Below are 27,394 nucleotides of genomic sequence, written 5' to 3' on the forward strand. Positions count from 1 at the left end.
GGTTTGAGTTGATGTTTCAAGGAGTTTTAACCCATCATGGTGAGGAGGACACAGCGAAGCTATCAGCCTTCAAGTTAATCAGTCCAGCTATGGACAAGGATTTCACATGAGCCTGTGGGGAACATTCTAGACTGAGGCCATGGCACCCCCCCCCTTGCCCGTGGAGGTGGGGCTCAGGCTGGACTTCTGGTCTGCCAAATTCATGCCCGTGGAGCATTGTGAGAGTTGGCGGGGCCAGACTCCAGCCCTGACCTTGAGCCCAAGTTCTCTGCTCCAGGTCATCATTGGCAGCATCTTCGAGGTCATCTGGGCCGTCATAAAGCCTGGCACGTCTTTCGGGATTAGCGTGTTGCGAGCTCTCAGGTTATTGCGTATTTTCAAAGTCACAAAGTAAGTCTTTGTGGGTCCTTGCGGGGCTGAGGCGGGGTGGGGAGGGCCGCCTGCATGGGGAGGGGGGGCTTTGTTTTAGGCTCCACCACCACCCCCCCGGCCTGACCCCTGCCGTGCCTGCCGGCAGGTACTGGGCGTCCCTCAGAAACCTGGTTGTGTCCTTGCTCAACTCCATGAAGTCCATCATAAGCCTGTTGTTCCTCCTGTTCCTCTTCATTGTCGTCTTCGCCCTTTTGGGAATGCAGCTCTTCGGTGGCCAGTAAGTACCTCGTACCACCGCCCCCTGCGTCCCTCAGGAACCCCCACTCTGTGCCCTCGGGCCCTCGCCGACCTTCACCGTGCAGTCTGCCCCTCTTCCGGGCCGGGCTGGCCACCACCGACAGAACCCAGAGGGCAGCGCCCTGGGTACCACGCACAGGACGTCTTCCTGGGAAGAGAGATGCTACAGGGCCGTTGCCTTGGAAATGTGATGCTGAGCCCAGCGCTCAGAGCAGGCGGGGTGGGGCCCGTGTGCAATGTCTGTATCGTCTTGTCCCCTCAGGTTTAATTTCGATGAAGGGACCCCTCCCACCAACTTTGACACCTTCCCAGCAGCGATAATGACAGTGTTTCAGGTATGAGTTTCACAAGCCTCATGGGAGTCCTCAGTGTCAGAGAGTGACCTGCTTCTCAGGACCCCTGGACGACCCCCCCCTTTTTTGTTTTATTTTGTTTTGCAAGGCAGGGTCACTCTAGCCCAGGCTGACCTGGAATTCACTATATAGTCTCAGGGTGGCCTCCAACTCACGGCGATCCTCCCACCACTGCCTCCTGAGTGCTGGGATTAAAGTCGTGCACCACCACGTCCAGCTTCTTGTTTTAATATTTTACTTACTTATTTATGTACTTACATATTTGAGAGAGGGAAAAAAAGAAGCAGAGAGAGAGGAGGAGAGAGGGGGAGAAGGTGGGCACACCAGGGCCTCTAGATACTGCAAACGGACTCCAGAAGCATGCGCCACCTTGTGCATCTGGCCTCACATGGGAACTGGGGAATCGAACCTGGGTCCTTAGGCTTCGCAGACAAGCACCTGAACTGCTAAGCCATCTCCCCCAGCCCTATTTCTCCTCTCTCATAAGCCTTTGCCCACTGTTGTTAAGACACAGATTTTATTGCTGAGTATGTAGGTAATTGGTAGCACACTTGCCTAGCATTCACAAGGCCCTGGGTTCCAGCCCCAACACTACCAAATATATGTATACAGCTTACACAGAATATGGGTTGTAGTTAAAGTAAGGCCAAGAGATCAGAAACATGTTACTGAAAAGACAGCGTTTCACCTGCACATTCCAAAAGAGGGTACAGGCCAGATGCAAAAGGTGGTGCATGGGACAGAGTTTGTTTGCAGCAGCTGAAGATCCTGGTGCGCCCATTCTCTTTCTCTATTTTCCTCTTTCTCTGTCTCTCTGTCTCTCTCTATCAAATTAAAAAAAAAAAAAAAAACTTTAAAAAGATGCCGGGCATGGTGGCACATGCCCTTAATCACAGCACTCAGGAGGCAGAGGTAGGAGGATTGCCGTGAGTTTGAGGCCACTCTGAGACTCCATAGTGAACTACATAGTGAATTCCAGGTCAGCCTGGGCTAGAGTGAGACCCTACCTCAAAAAAAAAAAAAAAACAGTTCCACTTCAGGGCTGGAGAGATGGCTCAGAGGTTAAAAGGCACTTGTTTGCAAAGCCTGATGGCCAGGGTTCAATTCCCCAGTACCCATGTAAAACCAGATGCACAAAGTGGCACATGCATCTGGAGTTTATCTGTGGTGGCTAGAGGCCCTGGCACACCCATCCCTTCTCTCTCCAATTTTGTCTCCCTGCTTGCAAATAAGAAAACGGGGTGGAGGGGAACCCTGAATTTCAGATAAAGTGAAAACAAAAGTTCCACTTGAAATAACCACTGGGGGCTGGAGAGATGGCTTAGCGGTTAAGCGCTTGCCTGTGAAGCCTAAGGACCCCGGTTCGAGGCTCGGTTCCCCAGGTCCCACGTTAGCCAGATGCACAAGGGGGCGCACGCGTCTGGAGTTCGTTTGCAGAGAGAGGCTGGAAGCCCTGGCGCGCCCATTCTCTCTCTCTCCCTCTATCTGTCTTCCTGTGTCTGTCGCTCTCAAAAAAAAAGAAAAGAAAAGAAAAAAGAACCACTGGGACATTGGCTTCCACATAGGAGCCTTAAGGAGACTCAATTCAGTCCATAGCAAACCCTTGAATCATATCAGGCAATGAACAGCATGTCGTGTCACACACCGGCTCCCCTTTTCCTAGTAGCCAAGCTGAGAACCCCAGCTAGAGACACATACGGAAGCTCAGGTGGGATCGGTGATGGGCAGACAGATTCCAGCCCCACAGCTGTGGCTCTCAGGGGCTGGCGGCTGAAGGGGGGGGTTGGCTGTGTGTCTGTCCGTCCTCTTTCAGATCCTGACAGGCGAGGACTGGAACGAGGTCATGTACGACGGGATTAAGTCTCAGGGAGGCGTGCAGGGTGGCATGGTGTTCTCCATTTACTTCATCGTCCTCACCCTCTTCGGGAACTGTATCCTTCACGGGGGACTTTGGGGGCGGGGGGGGAGACAGGCTGGGCTGGGGGAGACAGGACGGAGGTGGCACCTGGGGCTCTGAGAAATTCTGCTTTCCCTGACTAGGGCGCACAGACACTCTCCTGAATGTGTTCTTGGCCATCGCTGTAGACAATTTGGCAAATGCCCAGGAACTCACCAAGGTAGGGGCGTAGGAGAACATGCACCCACAGTTACTGCCAGCTCTCGGAGGAGACAACAGTAGGGGTAGCAGAGGGACAAGGGGGGTCAGAACTCCTAACGCCTCTCCCAGTGCTACAGGGACGAACGAGCTGGTTCCGGAGCCCAGAGGGGGAGGACGCCCCGAGGTGGTCCCACTCCTCCCACGGAATGGAGGAACTCCTGGGCCACAGGGCACCAACACCATCCAAAAGGATGGGTCAAAAATCATAGCTTGACAGGGACCTAGCCAGAGCTGGCGCTGAGCAAAAGGGGCTGGCGTAAACCCTGTGACTTTAGGGAACGCAGAACCACGGAGAGGCGCAGATGGAGTGGCCAGTTGAGTGCCTCCCTCCTCTCCCTCTGGCCTCCAGCTGGAGCCTGCCAGGGGCCAGTTGGAAGCCACCAGAGAGGCCAAGAGATAAGATATGCACAGATCAGCCTCCCAGGGACAGAGAGTGGGGGCTAGGAGCAGGTAGAGAGAAGGTAGCATCATGGACCACCCCCCCCCGAGGCTCCACCTCTGTTCCTGTGTGCTCAGGAGCTGGCCAGGGGCAGTGGCCACTCCTCTAGAGTCACAGCTGCAAAGAATTATGGCATGTCTTTGACGGCAGGCACTGCTGTAGCCTCCCTTTGGCAGAATGGGGAAACTAAGACTCAGAACAGCTGTCACTTGTCCCGGATGATGTGATAATGGCATTATGTGGCCATGGCAGTACACGCCTGTGATCCAGTGCTCAGGAGGCTGAGGCAGGAGTATCGTGAAATCAAGGCCCTATTCCGGGTCTCAGTACCTAGCTTGTCCATAGACCCCCGTCTCCAAAAATAATAAGCAAAATTTTAAGTGCAGAAAAATGTAACAACCCTCGTAGCCTGCAAGGTCCACCAACCTTAATAGTGGACTTACTGCTGTTCTCACTCCACGGGTAGGGAAACTGAGGCCCAGAGGATTTAAGAGCCTTGACCACACTGGGAGCCAAAAGAGCAGAGACGTGACCCCCCCCCACACACCCCAAAGAGTAAAGAGGAGGAAACGGGCAAGATGGAATGTGTAGGTGGGAAGGATCCTCTGTTGGTTTAGCTCAAGCTCAGTGAGGTGGAGAACCTCGGGCAAAGTTGGGGCTTCATGTCACTGTACATGCTCAGAGCAACCTCAGGCTCCCTGGGAGTCAGGTCCACCTCAGGCACAGGGCAGGCAACCCGCGCCTCCACGGCACAACACACGCCCCTGGCTAGCGTAGCTCCCGAGCTTGGGACGCCAGGAGTGGTCAGTCGCACGGGTCATGCACTGGACAAAGGAAACTAGACAAGGGGACAAGCTGGACAAGCCATCCACTCCCCACAGAGGGGGTGCTCTGCGCAAGTTGGGGGCGGGTGGTAGAAGCAAAAACGTCTAAAGCCGTAGCCGTAGTTAGCCCCATGGGACCAGCCCCCTCCCCCAGCTTCTCTTCACGGTCCCCAGTGCTTTGGGACATGCTCATGAGACCAAACCAAACTGAACAGACACTGCCAACCGTCCCATCTGTCAGCCTTGGCAGGAGGGAGAGAGACTGTCCCGGGCCCCACCTCCAGCAGAGAAGCAGCAGAAGTCTCCACCATCCCGGGCACTGGGCCCAAAGCCCGGCCATGCATGTCAAGTTAACTTGGGGGCATAGGCAGCTCAGCTCCCCTGTGAGTGTGGGCATTCCCCTGCAGGCCCAGATCTCCTGCTGCACTGAGCGCACATGCACCCTCAGACAGGGCGTCGGCGATGGGCGCCCTGCAAAGCCTCTGGTGTGCCTCCGTTGCACTGGATCCTCAGGAAAGCCTTGGGAGCCGCTTTCTCTGAGACTTGCTTTGCAGGCACTGTCCTTCAGTAAACGTATGTGGAGCACCTACTGTGACCATAGCCCCAAGCCAGGGAGACCACAGTGAAGAAAGCAAGTAAAATATCCCTAGCCTGGGGCTGCAGAGATGGCTTAGCTGTTAAGGCGCTTGTCTGTGATGCCTAAGGATCCATGTTCGACTCTCCAGGTCCCACATAAGCTGGACACACAAAGGTGAGGCAAGCGCAAGGTCGCACATGCCCACTAGGTGGCGCAGGAGCCTGGCGTTCAATTGCAATGGCTGAGGCCCTGGTGCACCAATTCTCTCTCTCTCTCTCTCTCTCTCTCTCTCTCTCTCAAATAATTTTAAAAAAAAAATCCATAGCCTGGTGGAACAGGGATTCAAACTGAGGAAGAGACAGACCAGAAATCAGATGTGTTTGTAAAACTACAGTTTGTCAGCTAGTGGGAAGTGCTAGGGAGAAAAAAAATTAATTTGATATCATTGAAATTTTAGATGATGAAGGTAAACACAAATTAAGAGGCTTACCTGGAGCTGGGCATAGTGGCGCATGCCTTTAATCCCAGCACTCGGGAGGCAGAGGCAGGAGGATCGCCGTGAGTTCGAGACCCCCTGAGATGACATAGTGAATTCCAGGTCAGCCTGAGCTAGAGTGAGACCTTACCTCAAAAACCATTAAAAAAAAAAAAAAAAAAAAAAAGGCTTACCTAGGGGTCAAATAGAATAAATGACAAGCCAGGGGATTTGAATGCAGGCCATGTAGATCTAGAACTTGTGATTTTTTTAAATTAATTTATTTATTTGTTTGAGAGAGAGGGAAAGGCAGGCATATAGAGAGAATAGGCATACCAGGGCCTTCAGCCATTGCAAACAAATTCCAGATGCATGCACCACCTTGCGCATCTGGCTTATGTGGGTCCTGGGGAGCCAAACCTGGGCCCTTTGGCTTTGCAGGCAAGTGCCTTAACGGCTAAGCCATCTCTCCAGCGCAAACGTGTGATTTTTACCAGTGCGTGTTAAACTCACACAGGAGCTCGCTGAAGATGCAGATTCCAGAACACAGCTCAGGGAGCCTGCATCTTCAGAGTTTCTGTGGCAGATGGTCCAGGGACCGGGCTCTGGGAGATGCTGGGCAGGGTGCCAAGACAGAGGAAGTCCCACTTAGGTGTAGTCACTGACGGCATGTGCACCTGACAGTCTTCAGGGTGCAGGTGGCTTCCGGGCCCCAGAGAACTCAACCATGCAGGGAGACAGCCACCCTGAAACCTCATGGCTCCTCTTACTGGCAGGCTTGTTTCAAACACCTTCCTCCCCGAATCCATTGAGCCATGGGTTGTGGTCAAGTGCCCCACCACCACCACCATCACCCTCCTCCTGCTTCCCACAATGAGTGCTCAGAGCCAAGACTCCTGATTCGCCTCCTGGGGGCTGTTGGCAGTTCAATGAAATGGGAGGAGCCAAGCACGGTGGTGTACACCTGTTATCCCAGCATGAGGCAGGAGGATTTCCAGATAAAGATCAGCCTGGGAATACCACAGGAGACCCAGCCTGAAAGGAACAGAGAGGGAGGCAGGGAGAGAGGGCAGGAGAAAACGAGGAAGGGAAGAGGAAGGAGGGAAGGAAGGAGCGAGAGAAAGAATGCAAATAAATACCGTTAATAGTGAACCAGCTCGTACACAAAGCAGTTAGCAATACACTTCGCCACACCTTCCACCCAAGGCCCATTTGCGGTGGTCAACACCGCCAAGGACAGACTTGTTTTCAACCCTTCCCGTGTTCGTGTTCCCCGGGATCAGCAGTCAGGGCACAAGATGAGGTCCCAAAGGCCTGCTTTTGTGACTAGGAATCCCATAATGCCTTCCAGGATGAACAAGAGGAGGAGGAGGCAGCCAACCAGAAACTTGCGCTACAGAAAGCCAAGGAGGTGGCGGAAGTGAGTCCTCTGTCTGCAGCCAACATGTCCATAGCCGTGTAAGTGTCCCCAAGCCCTCATGCCTCCCCTGAGCACCCCTCAGCCTCCAAAACCCTCCCAGGAGCACATCTGGGTAGGGAGAGGAACCTCAGGAAGCCCTGTCTCTGTCCTCATACGAGAGTGAACGCAGTGCAGATTTAGTTAGATTTAGTTAAGCACCCGTGGTTTCTGGCCGCCCTGTCCCGGCAGCTGAGGAACAGGGTCTTGAGTGGCAGTGAGTGTGACGGGAAGAAACCCTCCCCCAACCCCGTGGGACTGTGTCAGGGGACAGCCCGTCTATTAGTCAGGGGAATGTGTTCGTGAGCGTTGGTGAAGGAGCGGGAAGAGGTACTGGTGGGTTCGGGTCATAAGGGGACTGGTTAGTGCATAGGTCCCACTGATGCCTAATTAGCATGCAGGGACCTCATTAACATATGGGGACCTTCCGGGTCAAGCGGCAAAAGGTCACAAGGCTCTGGAGGAAGCAAGACCTAAGTCTCATCAGGACGTCCACGCTCCCCCGGGCCAGGTGTGGCGGCAAGATTATCCGCCTGCTGCAGTCTCTGGGGCCCCGGGGCCCTTAGTCACGCCTGACAGCCCAGGCCTGCCTGAACCTCCAGGAGCCCAGGGGGGGGGGGGCCTCAGCTGTGCTTAACAAGCACCTACTGTCCACCGGCTACCGGTTCAAGTCCTGGAGAAGCAGCATCAGCGGGGTGAGGGAGGGTGCCCCGCTCCTGCGTAGCTGTTCGAGTCAAAGAGAGACGAGATCGGAGCCGGGCGTGGTGGTGCACGCCTTTAATCCCAGCACTCGGGAGGCAGAGGTAGGAGGATCGCCATGAGTTCAAGGCCACCCTGAGACGACAGAGTGAATTCCAGGTCAGCCTGGGCTAGAGTGAGACCCTACCTCGAAAAACCAAAAAGAAAAAAAAAAAAAAAAAAGAGAGAGAGAGAGAGAGACGAGACCAATCAGACCCGTAAATTATATAGTGTGTTAGAAAGTTATAGGACCACAGAGGAAAATTAAGTCGGGAAGGAGTGCAGGGAAAAGAAAACATAAAGAGTTCTGCTTTTTTTTTTTTCTTTTTTCTTTCTTTCTTTTTTTTCTTTTCTGTTTTTGATTTTGTTGTGGTTTCACGGTTCTGGGAGCAATGCAGAGCCCTGCACATGGCTCTTGGCAAGCCATCTGCCATTTTCCCGTGTCCCACCCTGGGCGTGAGTGAGGCAAAACACCGTGGCCAGGCACAGGACGGAGCAAAGTTGCTCTCCTCAAACGTGCCGGAGAAGCCATGAGACAGACTGAAGAAGGGGCTGGGGTCTCAGTCTCCCACCCCTAAGAAACACTTCTTCCAAGCAGGCCCCCACTTCCTGACCTTTGTGCAACTATTAAGCTAAGCATGCAGGTACTAGGGCGATGGCTCAGTGGCTAAGAGCTAAGAGGCTGGGAAGACCAAGGACCCATATTCTACTCTCCAGAACCCACGTAAGCCAGATGCACAAAGGTGAGGCAAGCGCAATGTCGCACAGGCCCACTAGGTGGCGCAAGCCTCTGGAGTTCAATTACAGTGGCTGAGGTCTTGGCATGCTAATTCTCTCTCAAAAAAAATATATATATATGTGTATGCATATATATATGTATGTATATATGTGTGTGTGTGTATTTAAAGCCAGGCATGAAGCCAGGTGTGGTGGCGCACACCTTTATTCCCAGCACTCGGGAGGCAGAGGTAGGAGAATCGCTGTGAGTTCGAGGCCACCCTGAGACTACACAGTGAATTCCAGGTCAGGTCAGCCTTGGCTACAGACAGGCCCTACCTCGGGGGAAAAAAAAAAAAAGCAACAACAACGAAAAAGCCAGTCATGATCACCCTGACCTGGAACCCTAGCATTGAAGGGGCAGAGACAGAGGGATTCCTGGGGCTCACAGGTCAGACAATGTAACCCAAAACCAGCAAGCTCTGGGTTCAGTGAGAAACCCTGTTTCAGGGAAATAAAGCAGAAGAGAGAGAGGAGGGGGGGACGCTCAACATCCTCCTGTGACATCCGCATGTGTGTGTACACAATGTTTTACAGTTCATGGTTTCTTTTTAATAAATTGTATTTATTTGTTTGAGAGAGAGAAAGAGACAGAGAGATGGGGGGAGAGGACGGGCGCGCCAGGGCCTCCAGCCACTGCAGACGAACTCCATCCAGATGCAAGCGCCACCATCTGCATCTGGCTTACGTGGGACCTGGAGAATCGAACCCGGGTCCTGATGCTTAGCAGTAAGCCAGCTGTCCAGCCCCGGAGGAGGGAACCTTTCAGATCCAAAGTACTCTGGCAAAGCCTTGGCCAGGCGGGACACCCCTTAGCGTGCGGGCCACGCCACTGCCCTGGGCAGCGGTGATGTCCCCTAGTCCTGAGTGGGCTGTCCCACGGGACACCCCCCCCCCAGCTTGGTTCCAGCTCCCCTCCCCGCCTCGCCCTCTCTCCTCTCTGGCAGGAAGGAACAGCAGAGGAACCAGAAACCGGCCAAGTCGGTGTGGGAGCAGCGCACGAGCGAGATGCGCAAGCAGAACCTGCTGGCCAGCCGCGAGGCGCTCTACACCGAGATGGACCCCGACGAGCGCTGGAAGGCCACGTACGCGCGTCACCTGCGTCCCGACGTGAAGACGCACCTGGACCGGCCCCTGGTCGTGGACCCCCAGGAGAACCGTAACAACAACACCAACAAGAGCCGCGCGGCCGCCGCCGCCGAGGAGCAGCCGCGCGGCGGCGCCGACGATGCGCTGCGCAAACCCGCGCGCTGCCGAGAGCGCAGGGCCTGGCCGGGGAGCCCCGAACCCGCGCCGGGGCGCGAGGGTCCTTACGGCCGCGAGTCGGACCACGGGGCCCGCGAACCGGGCTGCTGGGACACGGCCGAGCGGGCCAAGGTCACCGCCGCCTCCGCTTCCGAGCCTCCCCGCCGCCACGCGCACCGGCCGGCCGCCGCGGGCAGGGACGCGCGGGGAGGGTCGCCGCGCCCCGGCGCCGACGGGGAAGCTCGCCGCCACCGCGCGCGCCGCAGGCCCGGGGACGAGGCGGCCGACGACAAGGCGGAGCGCAGGGCGCGGCCACGCGAGGGGAGCCGGCCCGCCCGGCAGGCAGGAGAGGGCGACGGAGACGGGCCCGACGGAGGAGGAGGAGGAGGAGGAGGAGGAGGGGAGCGCAGGCGGAGGCACCGGCACGGGCCGCCCCCCTCCTACGACGCGGACGCGCGCCGGGAGGACAAGGAGCGAAGGCACCGGCGGAGGAAGTAAGGACGGTGGACGTGCGCGGGGGTACACGGGGGTCACGGGAGGGTGGTCTGGATGGTTTCGGGCGCAAGGGGGATGGGGGGGTCTGTTTTGCGCATTGGTGGGCAAGTGAAACAGGGGAGAGCCACGCCCCCAGACCCTCACTGTGCATTCTAGAGGGGAGCTCTACCCCTGAGCCACACCCCCAGCCCCTCACTGTGGATTCTAGACAGGAGCTCTACCCCTGAGCCACGCCCCCAGCCCCTCACTGTGGATTCTAGGCAGGGGCTCTACCACTGAGCCACGCCCCCAGCCCCTCTCTGTGGATTCTAGACAGGAGCTCTACCTCTGAGCCACGCCCCCAGCCCCTCACTGTGGATTCTAGACAAGTGCTCTACCTCTGAGCCACACCCCCAGCCCCTCACTGTGGATTCTAGACAGGGGCTCTACCCCTGAGCCACGCCCCCAGCCCCTCACTGTGGATTCTAGACAAGTGCTCTACCTCTGAGCCACACCCCCAGCCCCTCACTGTGGATTCTAGACAGGGGCTCTACCCCTGAGCCATGCCCCCAGCCCCTCACTGTGGATTCTAGACAGGAGCTCTACCTCTGAGCCATACCCCCAGCCCCTCACTGTGGATTCTAGGCAGGAGCTCTACCTCTGAGCCACGCCCCAGCCCCTCCCTGGGTTCTAGGCAGGAGCTCTACCACTGAGCCACGCCCCCAGATGTGGTGTGTAGATTCCAGGCCAGTACTCTACCACTGAGCTACCCTGCCCAGGTCAGTTGGCCTCAGAAGAGGCAAGAAGGGCCTCATGTCCTTGTCCATCTCACACAAGTTGCACAGAAAGCACTGCTGTCTAGCTCTTCCATGTGCTTTCTGTTTGATAGTAGGCCAGTGATTTCACATCTCTTTACCTAGAAAATGGCATCAAAGGAACACTGTTAATTAAATGATGCAAACTCCACAAAAGGCCAAGACAGCTCTTGCATAAAAAGAATTCAGAAGCCAGGCTTGGTGGCGCACACCTTTAATCCCAGCACTGGGAGGCAGAGGTAGGAGGATCGCCACAAGTTTGAGGCCACTCTGAGGCTCCATAGTGAATTCCAGGTCAGCCTGGGCTCCAGTGAGACCCTACCTTGAAAAAAAAAAAAAAAAATTCAGTATGTTTTGACAACTTTTGGCTGTTACTGAGCCAGGCAGGTTTTTTGTTTGTTTTGGTGTTTTGGTTTTGTTTTGTTTTTTTTTGGTTGGTTGGTTTTTAATTTTTCAAGGTAGGGTTTCACTCTAGCCCAGGCTCACCTAGAATTTACTATGTAGTCTCAGGGTGACCTTGAACTCACAGCCATCCTCTGCCTCTCCTTCCAAAGTGCTAGGATTAAAGGCATGCACCACCACGCTTGGCGTGTTTTTTTGTTTTGTTTTGTTTTTTTTTAAGAGCACAGACAGAGAGAACAAGGCAGATAGAGAGAATGGGCACGCCAGGGCCTCCAGCCACTGCAAACAAACTCCAAATGCGTGCATCCCCTTGTGCATGTGGCTAACATGGATCCTGGGGAATTGAGCCTCAAACCAAGGCCGTTAGGCTTCATAGGCAAGCACTTAACCACTAAGCCATCTCTCCAGCCCTTTTTCTTTTCTTTAATAAAACTCAGTGATGTCCCCAATCATTCTGTTCTCTCAGAGTTGAAAGAAAAGCAAGGTACCGATTCTTAGAGGCATCTTCCATCACAGAATCCTCCCTCCCTCCCTCTCTCTCTCCCTCCCTCTCTCTCTCTCTCTCTCTCACTCACACACACACACACACACACACACACACACACACGGTCTTGCATCCTGTTTTTGACATTTTGCAGCACTTCATAAGGAGACCCTACAGTGATTTTCCACAGCTCAGGAACCCTCCCCATGTTGGCATAAGCATCTATTTTTTTTTTATTTTTAAATTTATTTATTTATTTGTTTGTTTATTTGAGAGCGACAGACACAGAGAGAAAGACAGATAGAGGGAGAGAGAGAGAGAATGGGCACGCCAGGGCTTCCAGCCCCTGCAAACGAACTCCAGACGCGTGTGCCCCCTTGTGCATCTGGCTAACGTGGGACCTGGGGAGCCGAGCCTTGAACCGGGGTCCTTAGGTTTCACAGGCAAGCGCTCAACCACTAAGCCATCTCTCCAGCCCATATTACAATTTTTTTATTAGCATTTTCCATTATTATAAAAAAGTATCACATGGTAATTCCCTCCCTCCCCCCCCCACTTTCTCCTTTGAAATTCCATTCTCCATTATATTCTCTCCCCATCACAATCATTGTACTTACATATATACAATATCAACCTATTAAATACTATTTATTTTAATTTTTATTTGTTTATTTGAGAGTGACAGACACAGAGAGAAAGACAGATAGAGGGAGAGAGAGAGAGAATGGGCACGCCAGGGCTTCCAGCCCCTGCAAACGAACTCCAGACGCCTGCTCCCCCTTGTGCATCTGGCTAACGTGGGACCTGGGGAACCGAGCCTCGAACCGGGGTCCTTAGGCTTCACAGGCAAGCACTTAACCGCTAAGCCATCTCTCCAGCCCGTTAAATGCTATTTATTATAAATTAATGTCCTCATACAAGGCCCGTAATCCCAACACCTTCAGGCTGAGACGGGAGGATTAGAAGTCAGCCAGCCTCAACTACGTAGTGAGTTGGAGACCAGCGTCGCTAAGGACTTGGGTCACTCTTGCCCATTAACACCTGGCTGCGTGACTCACAGAATGTCACTTTCCCTCTCTGAGCCTCTGTTTCTTTATGTCTCGAGCAGCCCAGCTGGTAATAAGTGCTTGGTAAATATTCATATGCATATTGGCAGCAATAGTAAGTATAGTTGTCCTCTGGTGTCCTTGGGGGATCATTTCCACACATGTTCAAGACCCGCCCGTGATGGGGTGTGGTGTTCACTCAGAACCTACACACGCATCCGTGGATGCTAAACTGTTTCCAGATGACTGAATGTCTAATACAACACTAATGTGTGCGTAGTTACTGTACTGTACTCTTTAGGGAGGAGGTGAGAAAAAAATGCCTGCAAATGTTTGAGACAGAAACAATGTTTTAAAAATATTTTCAATACACAGCTTGTTGGATCCACGGATGCCAAAAGTGTGATTTCAGAGGGCCAATTGTGTTTTTAAAATGTTAACTATTTTAACAGTCACAGTAAGCTCTCAGCAAGTGTTAGCTATATCATTATCATTAAGGCTCTCTCGCTGATAGACATAAAAACTTTAGGACAGACACGTTGGTGCCTTCCTGGAATCCCAGCACTCGGGAGGCTGAGGCCAGGAGGACTGGAAATTCAGGGCCAGCCTAGGCTACAGAGTGAAGCTCTGTCTCAAAACAAGCAAGGGGCCGCACAGATGGCCCCATGAAGGAAGAGCAGAGTTCAGATCCCACATCAGTGCCAGCGAGGTATGGTGGCCTGTAATCCCGGTGCTCAGGAGGCAGGAATGGGAACCCTGGACTGAAGAGATGGTGTAGTGGTTAAGATGCTTGTCCATGAAGCCTAAGAACTCATGTTCAAATCTCCAGGTCCCATGTAAGCCAGACGCCCAGTGACAAAAGTGCGTAATGTCACACATGCACACAAAAAGGCCCACACATCTGGAGTTCGTTTGCAGAGGCTGAAGGCCCTGGTGTGTTCTCTCTCTCTCTCTCTCTCTCTCTCTCTCTCTCTCTCTCTCTCTTTCTCTCTCTCCCAAATAAATATAAAAATGGGTTGGGCTGGAAGCCCTGGCGCGCCCATTCTCTCTCTCTCCCTCTATCTGTCTTTTTCTCTGTGTCTGTCGCTGTCAAATAAATAAAAATTTTTAAAAAAATGGGTTAAAAACAGGGCTGGAGAGATGGCTTAGCAGTTAAGCCCTTGCCTGTGAAGCCTAAGGACCCCGGTTCGAGGCTCTCTTCCCCAGAACCCACGTAAGCCATCTGCACAAGGGGGCACACACATCTGGAGTTCGTTTGCAGTGGCTGGAAGCCCTGGCATGCCCATTCTCTCTCTCTCTCTCTCCCTCTTTCTCTCTCTGTCTGTCACTCTCAAATAAAAACTAAACAAAAATATTTTTTTAATGGGCTAAAAACAAAAGGGAACCCTGGGGGCAAGCTGGCTGCTGGGCTGAGTCAGCAAGCCGTAGGTAGGAGTGAGAGAAGCCTGTCTCAGTAAATAAGGTAGAAGCCAGGCGCGGTGGCGCACGCCTTTCAGGCCAGCACTCGGGAGGCAGAGGTAGGAGGATCGCTGTGAGTTCGAAGCCACCCTGAGACTACAGAGTGCATTCTAGGTCAGCCTGGACTAGACTGAGACCCTACCTCAGAAAACCAAAAAGAAAAACAGAAATTAAATAAGTTGGAGAGGAATGAAAAAGAAACAGCATCATGTCGACTTCTGGCTGGCCTCAAAGTACACGTGCATGTGTGCACGCACACACACACACACACACACACACACACACACACACACACACACTGCAGTTCTCCGGTACAGTGAGTCTGGACCCCCTTACAGAGCTGGGGCAGTCTTTTCTCTTTAAATAACCCTTGAACTTGTCTCGCCATATCTCCATCTCCCTTTCCCCCTCTGAAACATCACCTCCTGTCAAGCGACCCGATTTCCCACAACATGGGAACCCAAGCTCATTCTGGTTTTCATCTTTTTTAAAAAATATTTTTTTTGTTTATTTTTATTTATTTATTTGAGAACGACAGACAGAGAAAGAGGCAGAGAGAGAGAATGGGCATGCCAGGGCCACCAGCCACTGCAAATGAACTCCAGACGCATGCGCCCCCTGGTGCATCTGGCTAACGTGGGTCCTGGGGAACCGAGCCTTGAACTGGGTTCCTTAGGCTTCACAGGCAAGCGTTTTAACCACTAAGCCATCTCTCCAGCCCTGGTTTTCATCTTTTTTAATTTTTTTTTTAAACCGGGCGTGGTGGCGCACACCTTTAATCCCAGCACTCAGGAGGCAGAGGTAGGAGGATCACCATGAGTTTGAGGCCACCCTGAGAATACAGAGTGAATTCCAGGTCAGCCTGGGCTAGAGTGAGACCCTACCTCGAAAAACAAACAAACAAACAAAAAATTTGTTTTGTTTTCATGTTTTGATGGGCACTGGGTTCACATTCTCATATTCCCAGACTGCTGAGCCTGCCGGTTCCCCATTCCCTCCCTCCCCCAGCATAACCAAGTGAGGCCGCAGGTCCCCAGTACAGATTTACAGACTGCAGAGCATCCCTCTCATTGGCAGCCATGTGGCATCTCCTCCAACCCCTGCCTGAGCGAGAGACTTCTGCAAGACTCCCCCCCACCCCCTCCCGGGGTGGGCACTCAGCTCTCAGCTTCCCCCTGAGCCTGTCACCATGGCAACCCACTCCCCATCGGCCCAAGAGCAGGGATGCTGGACATGTGGGCCTCTCCATGGGCATTGCATAGTGAGCAATGACCCTCTCCATGGGCATTGATTGCATAGTGAGCAATGACCACGGGGTCCTCTGACACCTTCATTCTTACAGCACCCCAGGGGGCTCCAGTAAGACTCCTCAGTCAGCACTCTTGTGCCCCAAATCAATCATCAATCATCGTCCTTTTTTTTTTTTTTTTTTTTTTTTTTTTTTTTTAGTTTTTCAAGGTAGGGTCTCACTGTAGCCCAGGCTGATCTGGAATTCACTGTGTCATCTCAGGGTGGCCTCGAACTCATGGCAATCCTCCTACCTCTGCCTCCTGAGTGCTGGGATGAAAGCCGTGCACCACCACGCCCATCCAATTTTACCTTTACTTTTATTTTTTGTTTTTTTTAAGACTAGTCAAAAGCAGTACTGAGAAGGGGTGAAAGGGTAGAACAAGGAGCTCAATCTGTAACTAACTGTGCACAATCAATTGAGATAACTTACTACCCTCGGACCAGCCCGTTGTCCTATTTTTTATTTAAAATATTTTATTTTTATTTATGTGAGAGAGAGGCAGACAGAAAGAAAGAATGGGCGTCCCCCGGCCTCCAACCACTGCAAGTAAACTCCAGTCACATGCACCACCTTGAGCATCTAGTTTACATGGGTCCTGGGGAATTTTGAACCTGGATCCTTTAGCTTTGCAGGCAAGTGCCTTAACAGCTAAGCCATCTCTCCAGCTCCTTTTTTTTTTTTTTTTTTTCCCTTAATGATGTTAGAGCTTAATGCTTCTAGGTACAGCCAGATTCTAGCTCCACCCTTCCTTTCCAATCTGGATAAGAGAACAAATTACTTCAGGCTTGGTTATTCTCCTCTGTAAAATGGGTGAATTGTTATCCATTCTAGATGGTGGCTGTTGTGGGATTTTTGTGAGTTAATGTATGGATCCCTTTAAAGGTGCAGGGGCTGAGCAATAAATACTGTCTATTACTAGGATCACCCACAAGTCATCTAAAACCATCTCCGGGACCTCTGGAACTGAGCAGGTCACAGGTTACAGGTCTGCAGTCTTTGGCAGGAGGGTGCCACACTGGTTATCTAGCGCCTATTGTGGGCACATGGCACCAGGTCTGCGGGGAAAAGGAATCGACTTTGAAATATTTTGCCTCTTTTGAATCCTCCTTGGAGACACTTTGGAATTATTTATTTATTTTATTTATTTTTATTTATTTTTCTTTTTTTTTTTGGTTTTTCAAGCTAGGGTTTCACTCTAGCTCAGGCTGACCTGGAATTCGTTATGTAGTCTCAGGGTGGCCTCGAACTCACAATGATCCTCCTACCTCTGCCTCCCGAGTGCTGAGATTATTAAATAAAGACGTGTGCCACCATGCCCAGCTGACACTTTGGAATTAAAGACTCCTGGAACATTGCTCCGCATACAGAGCCAGATAAAACTGCCGGGGTGGGGGGAGGGGGGCCACGCCTGCTGAGCGACCAGCAGTCTCGGGTGCCCTTCCCCTGTCACTCGGACCCTAACACACCCGTGGGTTTTTTGTTTTTTTTGTCTTGGATTCCCCACCCTTAGAGAGAACCAAAGCTGTGGGGTCCCCGTGTCCGGCCCCAACCTGTCCACCACCAGGCCGATCCAGCAGGACCTGGGCCGCCAAGACCCGCCGCCGGCCGAGGACATCGACAACATGAGAAACAGCAAGTTGGCCACCGGGGGAGAGTCGGCCAGTCCCCATGACGGCCCGGGCCATCCCGGCCCACCCCAGAGCCCGGCCAAGATGGGTAACAGCACCCACCCCGAGTCCGGACCCGCCGCGCCCGCCATGGCCACCGACACCCAGAACGCTGCCAGCCGCAGGATACCCAACAACCCGGGGAACCCCGGTCCCCCCAAGACTCCCGACAACAGCCTTATCGTCACCAACCCCAGCAGCACGAAGCCCAATTCAGCCAAGACTGCCAAGAAACCTGAGCACACCGCGGTGGACATCCCCCCAGCCTGCCCGCCGCCCCTCAACCACACCGTTGTCCAAGGTGAGGGGGCTGGGCGGCCAGGCTTCACCCCTGGGCGGTTCCACGCCAGGCCTCAGTTTCTTTTCCTGCGAAATGGGTACAGGCGGCTCCTGCTTAGGCCTGTGGGTGCATCCAGTGACACAGAGTATGCCCAGCAGCAAGCAGGTGCTGGGTGGGCAGAACTCCCCAACATCCCGACCTCTCCTAGGGGAGCCACGAGCCTTCAAAGGAAACCGGGGAGCAAGCGGGGGCAACGCAAGGGGGGGGTTCCATAAAGCTGTCACTCTCCAAAAGGCACACAGCACGTGCCACACATGTCATCCTAAATTGTCTATGGCTACATTAAGAAGGAAAGGGAAGCCGGGCGTGGTGGCGCACGTCTTTAATCCCAGCACTGGGGAGGCAGAGGTAGGAGGATTGCCGTGAGTTCACGGCCAGCCTGAGACTCCATAGTGAATTCCAGGTCAGCCTGGGCTAGAGTGAGACCCTACCTTGGCGGGGGCAGGGAGGAAGGAACTTAGTTAGTGCACAGCCCTAGGCTCCACCCCCAGCATAAACTCTGAAGGCACACACCTGCCATCCAAGCACCTGGGAGGTGGGGACAGGAGGATCAAGAGTTCAAGGTCACCCTCAGCTACATAGGTTTGAAGCCAGCCTGGGCTACATGAGACCCTGTCTGAAAAAAAGAAAAGAAAAAGCCGGGTGTGGTAGCACATGCCTTTAATCCCAGCACTCGGGAGGCAGAAGTAGGAGGATCACTGTGAGTTCAAGGCCACCCTGAGACTACATAGTGAATTCCAGGACAGCCTGGGCTAGAGTGAGACCTTACCTGGAAAAAACAAACAAAAAGAAAAGACCAGGCATGGTGGTGCACACCTTTAAATTCCAGCACTTGGGAGGCCGAGATAGGAGGATTGCCATGTGTTCGAGGCCAGTCTGAAACTATGTAGTTAATTTCAGGGTCAGCCTGGACCAGTGTGAGACCCTACCTCAGAAAACCAAAAAGAAAAAGGAAAGAAAAGACCAGGCGGGGTGGCACACGCCTTTAATCCCAGCACTTGGGAGGCCAAGGTAGGATTGCTGTGTGTTTGAGGCCAGCCTGAGACTACATAGTGAATTCCAGGTCAGGGCTAGAACAAGACCCTAACTCAAACAAAACAAAATGAGAGAGAGGGAAAAAAAAAAAAAAGTTCAAAGCCAGCCTAGGTTACGTAGCACCCCTTGATCTCCATAGCTTACAGTAGTGATAATCACTCAGCCCCAATGTTATTGATGTCCAAGATGTTATCATGTCGACATATAACCCAAAATTTTACAGTCATTGACAAGGCGGTCTGTGTTCTTCTCCATCTTGGAACCTGGCTGTGTCTCTCACACTGCCTCATCTGGACTGAATGCATTTCCTATGTCACGTGGGGTGTGGCCACCAGGAGGCAGTGCAGTGTAGACACTTGGGGACCGGCGGGGTTTTACCCCTGGACTCAGAGGAGCAACAGGAACCGAGAGTATCCACTGGCCATGCCCCTGCATGGGGAAGGCATGTTGACATTGTCGGGTTGTCTTGAGACAGGGCATTGCTGTGTCGCACCAGGCAGGTCTAGAACTTGAGGTCTTGCAAGTGCTGTGAAGACACGCCTGCGGCTCCCTCTGCGTACGTTCTGCCCTGAGATGTCCTGAAAATAGGGTTCTTTGTGAGTCTGTTGTGTGTGGAGATCCCCACCGCTTATCTTGACAAATGCCCAACCCCTGGAGTTTGAAACCTTTTTTCTTTTTCTTTTTTTTTCTTTTTTTTTTTTTTTTTTTTTTGTGTGTGTGTGTGTGTGTGTGTGTGTTTTGGTTTTTTGAGATAGGGTCTAATTGGAACCTGCTATAAGCCCAAACTGGCCTCTTAATTTGTGGTGGTCTCGATGCCTCACTCCGCCTCCCCAGTTCTGGGAGGACAACAGAGCCACCATGTCCAGCCGCTGTGCCCTAAGGAGGCGCAATTCAACCGTGACTCATTTTTTTATTATTATTATTTATTTGAGAGCGACAGACACAGAGAGAAAGACAGATAGAGGGAGAGAGAGAGAGAATGGGCGCGCCAGGGCTTCCAGCCTCTGCAAACGAACTCCAGACGCGTGCGCCCCCTTGTGCATCTGGCTAACGTGGGACCTGGGGAACCGAGCCTCGAACTGGGGTCGTTAGGCTTCACAGGCAAGCGCTTAACCGCTAAGCCATCTCTCCAGCCCCCGTGACTCATTTTACAAACAAGCGAACTGGAGCCCCGTAGGCGCAGCCTACCCGCTGCCCCGAAGGGTGGCGCCTGCCAGTCAGGACGCCGTGCTTGGATTGGGAGCTCTTGGTTTTCTCCTCGGGCTGTTGGCATTTTCCCCATGTTGGTCCCAGGTGATGTCACGAAAGCCAAACGGAAGCACACCTGTCGTTCCGGTTTGCCAGGGTCCCCGCCGGCTGCAGCGAGTTTTAGAGCAGGCACCCCGAGACCCCACTGCCTTAGTTCGAACCCCACCTTTGTCATTTCTTCACCGCGTGGCCTTCAGTCGGTCACTTCTCTGTGCCGTGACTTCCTCATGGGTCATGTGGAAATGAATTCCGCCACTGATGTCTGGCACACCTGAGGACACTTCTTTAAAAAAAAATTTTTTTTTTTAATTAAACTGCCAGGTATGGTGGTACACACCTTTAATCCCAGCACTTGGGAAGCCGAGGTAGGAGGATTGCCAGCCTGGACTAGAGCAAGACCCTACCTTGAACACCCCCCCCCGCCAAATTAAACTATAGGCCTATTGTAATCCCAGTAATTAATTAGGAGGCTGAGGGAAGAGAATCAGGAGTTCAACATTACCCTCAGCAAGTTAGCTAGCAAGTTCAAGAACAACCTGGGTTATATGAGGACCCACAGCGCAGTTTCTTACAGAAATACATAATATAAATCAGTCTTTATTATCTCTGAAATCTTACGTATTAAGCCTTATAGCAAACAAATATCAAATTAGTTAAATTTAAATGTCAGCTTAAAAAAATTTTAAGATTTTATTTATTTATTGAGACACAGAGAGAGAGAGAGAGAGAGAGAGAGGCAGATAGAGAGTGAGAATGGACACACCAGGGCTCTAGGCATTGCAAACGAACTCCAGATGCATGCGACACCCTATGCATCTGGCTTACTTAGGTTCTGGGGACTCGGACCTGGGTCCTTAGGCCAGAAAGGTGGTCTCCGGAGGATGAAAACTTGCCAGCTTTTTTATTATTATTATTTATTTATTAGAGACAAGACAGAGAGATCGAGAGAGCAGTCCAGAGCCTCTGGCCACTGCAAATGAACTCCAGACACATGCGCCACCTTGTGCATCTGGCTTACATGGGACCTGGAGAATCAAACCTGGGTCCTTAGGTTTCACAGGCAAGCGCCTTAACCGCTAAGCCGTCTCTCCAGCCCCCACTTCTTTTCTTTCGAATGGGGGAGAGACAGAGAAATGGCACACAAGGGCCCCCAGCCACTACGATTGAACTCCAGATGCGTGTGCCCCCTTGTGCATCTGGCTTACGTGGGATCTGGGGAGTTGAGCACGGTTCCTGAAGCTCCTTAAGTGCTAAGCCATCTCTCTAGCCCCAGAGGCCCCTGCTTCAAGTGACAGATTTCCTCTTGACTGCTGTGGAGTGGACAGGAGCCTACAGCCTTGTGGGAAATCAGAGTAGAAGCCTCGTATCCGTCATAGGATGAATGTGTATTATAAAGGGGTTTGGGCTGGAGAGACAGCTTAGCAGTTAAGGCGTTTGTCTGCAAAGCCAAAGGACCCAGGTTCGATTCCCCAGGACCCACTTTAACCAGATGCACAAGGGGGTGCACACATCTGGAGTTCATTTGCGGTGGCTGGAGGCCCTGGAATACCCATTCTCTCTGTGTGTTTCTCTCCCTCTCAAATAAATAAATATGACAAAGTTAAAATATGAAGGGGTTTGATTAGATTAGCTGACAGGATGCGGGCTGGCAGTTCAGCAGTGGCTGTCGGCAGGCTGGAGAGCCTGAGAATCTCAGCCTGATCAGTCCATGAGGCTGAATGTCTCAGCAGTCACGTGGGGCAAGGAAGGCCTGGAGGGTTCCTGGAAGGCTGCCGGTCCCGGGTCCATGCTGGAAAGTTAATGAAACTGGGATCTGACGTCGAAGATGAGAGTCACAGGGTAGACGTGTACACCAGCAAGCCATGGGAGCAGCCAGGCAGAGGCGCTGCGTCCTTTCAGAGCTGTTGTACACGTTCCACCACCAGAAGGGCTGTCTGTGCCTGGGGAAGACCTTCTGTCCCCATCCGTCCTTCCTGGAGACGCCTTCACGGACCTTCCCGAGAGGCTTTCTGCTTACTGGACCCTAACATGATCGTGTTAACCATCACACCACATGTTGGATCTTACTACGTCCTAACATGATCGTGTTAACCTTCACACCTCATTTTGGATCGTACTACGTCCTAACATGATCGTGTTAACCTTCACACCTCATTTTGGATCTTACTACATCCTAATATGATCGTGTTAACCCTCACACCTTGTGTTGGATCTTACTATATCCTGACATGATCGTGTTAACCCTCACACCTCGCGTTGGATCTTACTATATTCTAACATGATCGTGTTAACCCTCACACCTCATGTTGGATCTTACTACGTCCTGACATGATTGTGTTAACCGTCACACCTCATGTTGGATCTTAAATCCTGACATGATCATGTTAACCCTCACACCTCATGTTGGATCTTACTACGTCCTAACATGATCGTGTTAACCCTCACACCTCATGTTGGATCTTACTACGTCCTAACATGATCGTGTTAACCCTCACACCTCATGTTGGATCTTACTATATTCTAACATGATCGCATTAAAAGTCACACCTTGTGTTGGATCTTACTGCATCCTAACATGATTGTGTTAACCATCACACCTCGTTTTGGATCTTACTACATCCTGACATGATCACATCAACTGTCACACCTTGTGCTGGTTCTGACTGGACCCTAACACAGTCATATTAACCATCATATCTCATATTGGTTCTTACTGGACCCTAACGCAGTCACACTAACCGTCACACCCCGTTGGTTCTTGTCCCCACAGTGAACAAAAACGCCAACCCAGACCCACTGCCAAAGAAAGAGGATGAGAAGAAGGAGGAGGAGGAGGCGGACCCTGGGGAAGACGGGCCCAAGCCCATGCCCCCTTACAGCTCCATGTTCATCTTGTCCACAACCAACCCGTGAGTAAGGGCTCTGCCCCTTGACCTTGAGCAAGCTAAAAGGTCTTCCCTTCTTGCCTCACAGAAGATGAAAACTTGTCGTGATAGACCACTCTTCAGCCGAGCCCCCTCCTTGCCATGGGTTGGAAGTTGCGGTCATAAATACACAGACCTTCACCGCGACGTCCTCACACACGCTAGGCCCTTCCTCACCTCCCATCCAAACCATCTCATGACCCGTTAGTTACTGCTAACCCCACATAAAATACGAAGTGCTTGAGGATTGGGCTGGTCACACATTCAAAGCTCTTGAGAATGCCTGTGGTTTATAATGTCGATGACTTCATGATTTAGGGATCCCAGCTGAAGACAAGCCGGAATGAATTCTTTTGGTTTTCACATTCGATGTACGGCCCTTTGCACGTGAGGCGAAGTGACATACTCCTAAGTCACACAGGTCACTGAAAAAAAAAAAAGAGCCTGGAGGGATGGCTTAGTGGTTAAGGTGCTTGCCTGCAAAGCCAAAGGACCCAGGTTCGATTCACCAGGACCCACGTAAGCCAGATGCAAAGGCATACGTGTATGGAGTTCCTTTGCGCTGGCTGGAGGCTCTGGTGTGCCCATTCTCTCTCAAAAAAAAAATAACAGGGCCGGGCGTTTAATCCCAGCACTCAGGAGGCAGAGGTAGGAGGATCTCCGTGAGTTCGAGGCCACCCTGAGACTCCATAGTGAATTCCAAGCCAGCCACTAAAAAAAAAAAAACAGGGTTGGGGAGATTGCTCTGCCACTGCATAAGGACCTGAGTTAAATCGTGGTACCTATGTAAAAGCAGGGCATGGTCCCGTGCCTGTAACCCCAGAGCTGGTGGGGAGGGGGCGGTATGGAGACAGAGCAAGCCTGATGCTCACTGGCCAGCCAGTCTCATCTAATAGGAGTGTTCCAGGCCACTGAGAGACCCCTGTCTCAAAAATAGATGGAAGGGCCCCTGCGTGGTGGCGCACACCTTTCATCCTGGCACTCGGGAGGCAGAGGTAGGAGGGTCGCCGTGAGTTCGAGGCCAGCCTGAGGCTACGTAGTGAATTCCAGGTCAGCCTGGGCTACAGTGAAACTCTACCTGAGCAACAGCAACTGGCGTTGTCCTCTGGCCTCTGTACACATGTGTACCTGCACACATGTGAACAGGCGTTTGTGCACACACACACACACACACACACACACACACTCAGAAGTCTAACCTATAACTACCCAGTTTTGTTTTGCTATTGTTTTGTTTTTTTTGAGACAGGGTAACCCAGGCTGGCCTTGAACCCCAGTGGCCCTTACCGCAGCCTCCCTAGAGCTTGGATTGCAGAGTGTCAGTGAGCCACCCATGCCTGGCTCCAGTTTTTGTTTGATTTTGGCCCTAGAATATTTTAAACATAAGAAGCGTTTTCATGTCCTGCTTTTCTGGAGTCATAGGTAGTGGTTCTTCCAGCGGGCTTAGGTGATGTTGAAAGACCCCCCAGAGGGAGACCTTCACTCAAGTCTCGAGATAGCACGCACCCAAAGACACACGGGAGACCAAACTTGCTGCAAAAGCATGAGGCTTTATTCAGGAAACCAGAGTGCTGGGGTCGACACGTATCTCATGCAGGAGACAGAGGAGTCAACCCTGAGCCCTATTGGGTGTTTTTTTTTTATAGGGTTTTTAGCAAGGAAGGGAAAGGGGAGGGGGTTTCACAAGGGTATTTGCCAAGCTTGTACAGTTATGTCTACATATCTTATTTGTGCATAACCAGAGTTTAAGTCCTTGGTCAGGCTGTCTTGGGAAACTATTTTTTTTCTTCTTCCCGGGACATAAAGTTTAGGTTGACCCGACCAACCCATATCTTGGGCCACCCGCAGCCTATCTTTTAGCCTATTTTTGACTTACTTCTTTCTGAATAGACAGTTCAGGCTGTCCCCTAGCTGTAGCAACCAGCTGTTTCTTCACTAAGTTTACTTTAAAATTTTTTATCCTGCCTTTCAATGTATGGGCGTGAGGATGTCTCCTGTACTGGCTTTGGGTCCAGCAAGACCTCCCTCCCCCGCCCCCCCCCCCTTGGTGGTGAATGCCCAGGTACTGTCATTTGCGGGCGCGGGGACCTGGTGTGGGTAGAGTCGGCAGGGAGTGGCGGGGCTGTGGCCCGCAGCCTGAGCCCTGTGTGCCTGCTCCGCAGCCTCCGCCGCCTGTGCCATTACATCCTGAACCTGCGTTACTTCGAGATGTGCATCCTCATTGTCATTGCCATGAGCAGCATTGCCCTGGCCGCCGAGGACCCTGTGCAGCCCAATGCGCCCCGCAACAACGTGAGTCCCCCCCCCCACGCTCCAGCCCGCCCCCGCCCTCCACCTGCACAGAGCTCCCGGGACCGTGGGGCACGAGGGGAGACACCCCTGCCCTCGTGGGGCAGCATTGAGGGGAGCTCTGGCAGCCTGTCGGGATGTGAGAGCTGCAAAGCCCCAGCAGGCTCAGCGGTCCCTCAGGTGGAAGGGTTTCCTTTGTGCTTGTCACACTGGGATCCCTGAGCCACGGCCTTAGCAGGGTGGCCGGGGAAGTTTCCCTGGGGGAGGGGAGTGATGCTGGAGCCGGGAGGGAGGACAGAGGTGAACTCCGATGGGATGCAGGGAGAAACACTTCAGGTTAATAGGAGCAGTCATGCCAAGGTTTGAGGCGGGAGCGTGCCAGGAGAGTGGATGGTGGTGGGCAGGGCCTTTGGGCCAGAGGGTCTTTTTCCTCCCAAAGAGAGAGTGGGATCCCCGGAGGGTTGTGAGGAGGGAAGTGTCTGACTCAGGTCGACACAAGTGCCCGCTGGGCGCACACTATTTACCAAGCCTCCAGGGTGCATCCAGGGAAAAAAAAAACAAAAACAAAAAGCCGGGCATGGTGGTGCACGCCTTTAATCCCAGCACTTGGGAGGCAGAGGGAGGAGGATCATTGTAAATTCAAGGCCATCCCAAGACTACATAGTGAATTCCAGGTCAGCCTGGGCTAGAGAGAGACTCTACCTAGAAAAAAGAAAAAAAAAGTGGATCTAGCCCCCCCCACACACCAGGCAGGATCAGAACACTGAGGCATAAACAAACCAGCCCCCCAGTAGGGTGTGGACTCTGCCAGTCACCCCCAAGGTAGCATGAACTCCCGAGCCCTGTCTGTAGTACCACGACCCTTCGGGGCACTAGAAAAGGTGTCCTTCTGTTACTAAGTGGCCACAGAGTAACTTGGTAGGTTCTGCTGCCATCTGCCGGACACGTGTTTACAACCTGCAAATCTGGTGGAAGATCTGCTTCTTGGGGACTTTTCTGGGGGACACACACCCCACGTGTACTACTGTTAGGTTTCCCGGCCGGGGGGGGGTTTCTGCTGCAGCGAGCCCCTTGTTTGTTTTATATTAATATTTAATAGCTCGTTCATAGTTAGCATGAACGCATTAACGTTTTATATCAATCCCCTGCAGGTGCTGCGGTACTTCGACTACGTCTTTACGGGCGTGTTTACCTTTGAGATGGTGATCAAGGTGAGTGAACAGCATCGGAGCTCACAGGGCTCCCGAGCTCCCCAGCCGGAGGGAATACGGGGTGCTGTGGGACTTGCATGAGAGGTCACCCCGAGGCGTCGCGCGTGGCTGCCTACGATGAAGAAGGGGGAGAAAGAGAGGGCACAGCGGTGGGAGAGGACGCAGCTGACCTGGCCTGTGGGGTGGCAGAGAGATTTAGCTTGGGCACACAGGTACCCGCTGGAAGCTTTGGAGTGGCAGATTTAGGGAATGGCAATGGAGCTGAAAGCTGGCCCCAGGGGAAAGCCCAGGAGGGCATGGGAGGTGCGGGAAGTTCATAAGACAGAGCCTACAAGGTCTGCTAACGTAGTGGGTGTCACAGGGCACCCAGAGATTTGAGCTTAAGAACTGGCAGATTGGGGGGCTGGAGAGGTGGCTTAGCAGTGAGGGTGTTTGCCTGGAATGCCAAAGGACCCAGGTTTGAGCCCCTAGTACCCACGGAAGCCAGAGGCACAGGGTAGCACATGTGTCTGGAATTCGTTTGCAGTGACTATGGGTGTGCCCATCCTCCCTCCCCCCCCAGTAAATAAATAAAATATTTTAAAAATATATTTTTAAAGACTGGCATGGGAAGCTGGGCGTGGTGGCGCATGCCTTTAATCCCAGCACTCGGGTTGCAGAGGATTGCCATGAGTTCAAGAACACCCTGAGACTATATAGTGAGTTCCAGGTCAGCCTGGCCTAGAGCAAGACCCTGCCTCGAAAAAAATAAAATAAAATAAGTCCAAGTTTGGGCTAGATAAATGGCTTAGCGGTTAAGGTGCTTGCTTGTGAAACCTAAGGATCCAGGTTCGATTCCCCAGGACCCATGTAAGCCAGATGGACAAAGTGGCATGTGTGTCTGGAGTTCATTTGTACTAGCTGGAGGTCCTGGTGCACCCATTCTTTAAAAAAAGAAGAGCCAAGGCAGTGGGGCAAGGCTGCAACAGGCCTACACTCTTGCCTGTGTATGGGGTCTAC

At 52.5% G+C, this 27,394-nt stretch overlaps 1 protein-coding gene across 1 annotated transcript in view; it reads left to right on the top strand.

Moving 5' to 3' along the window:
* The window catches only part of Cacna1a (calcium voltage-gated channel subunit alpha1 A), a 256,875-nt gene that overhangs the window by 150,045 nt on the left and 79,436 nt on the right, over positions 1–27,394 (top strand). Inside the window, 11 exon segments of the mRNA XM_045139418.1 lie at positions 278–390; positions 518–649; positions 932–1,004; positions 2,836–2,953; positions 3,072–3,139; positions 6,847–6,953; positions 9,414–10,205; positions 17,192–17,649; positions 22,742–22,880; positions 25,058–25,187; positions 26,336–26,395. Coding sequence (XP_044995353.1) covers positions 278–390; positions 518–649; positions 932–1,004; positions 2,836–2,953; positions 3,072–3,139; positions 6,847–6,953; positions 9,414–10,205; positions 17,192–17,649; positions 22,742–22,880; positions 25,058–25,187; positions 26,336–26,395 — 2,190 coding nt within the window.

Source organism: Jaculus jaculus, chromosome 21, assembly GCF_020740685.1.
Source record: "Jaculus jaculus isolate mJacJac1 chromosome 21, mJacJac1.mat.Y.cur, whole genome shotgun sequence".
NCBI classification, from domain to species: Eukaryota; Metazoa; Chordata; class Mammalia; order Rodentia; family Dipodidae; genus Jaculus; species Jaculus jaculus.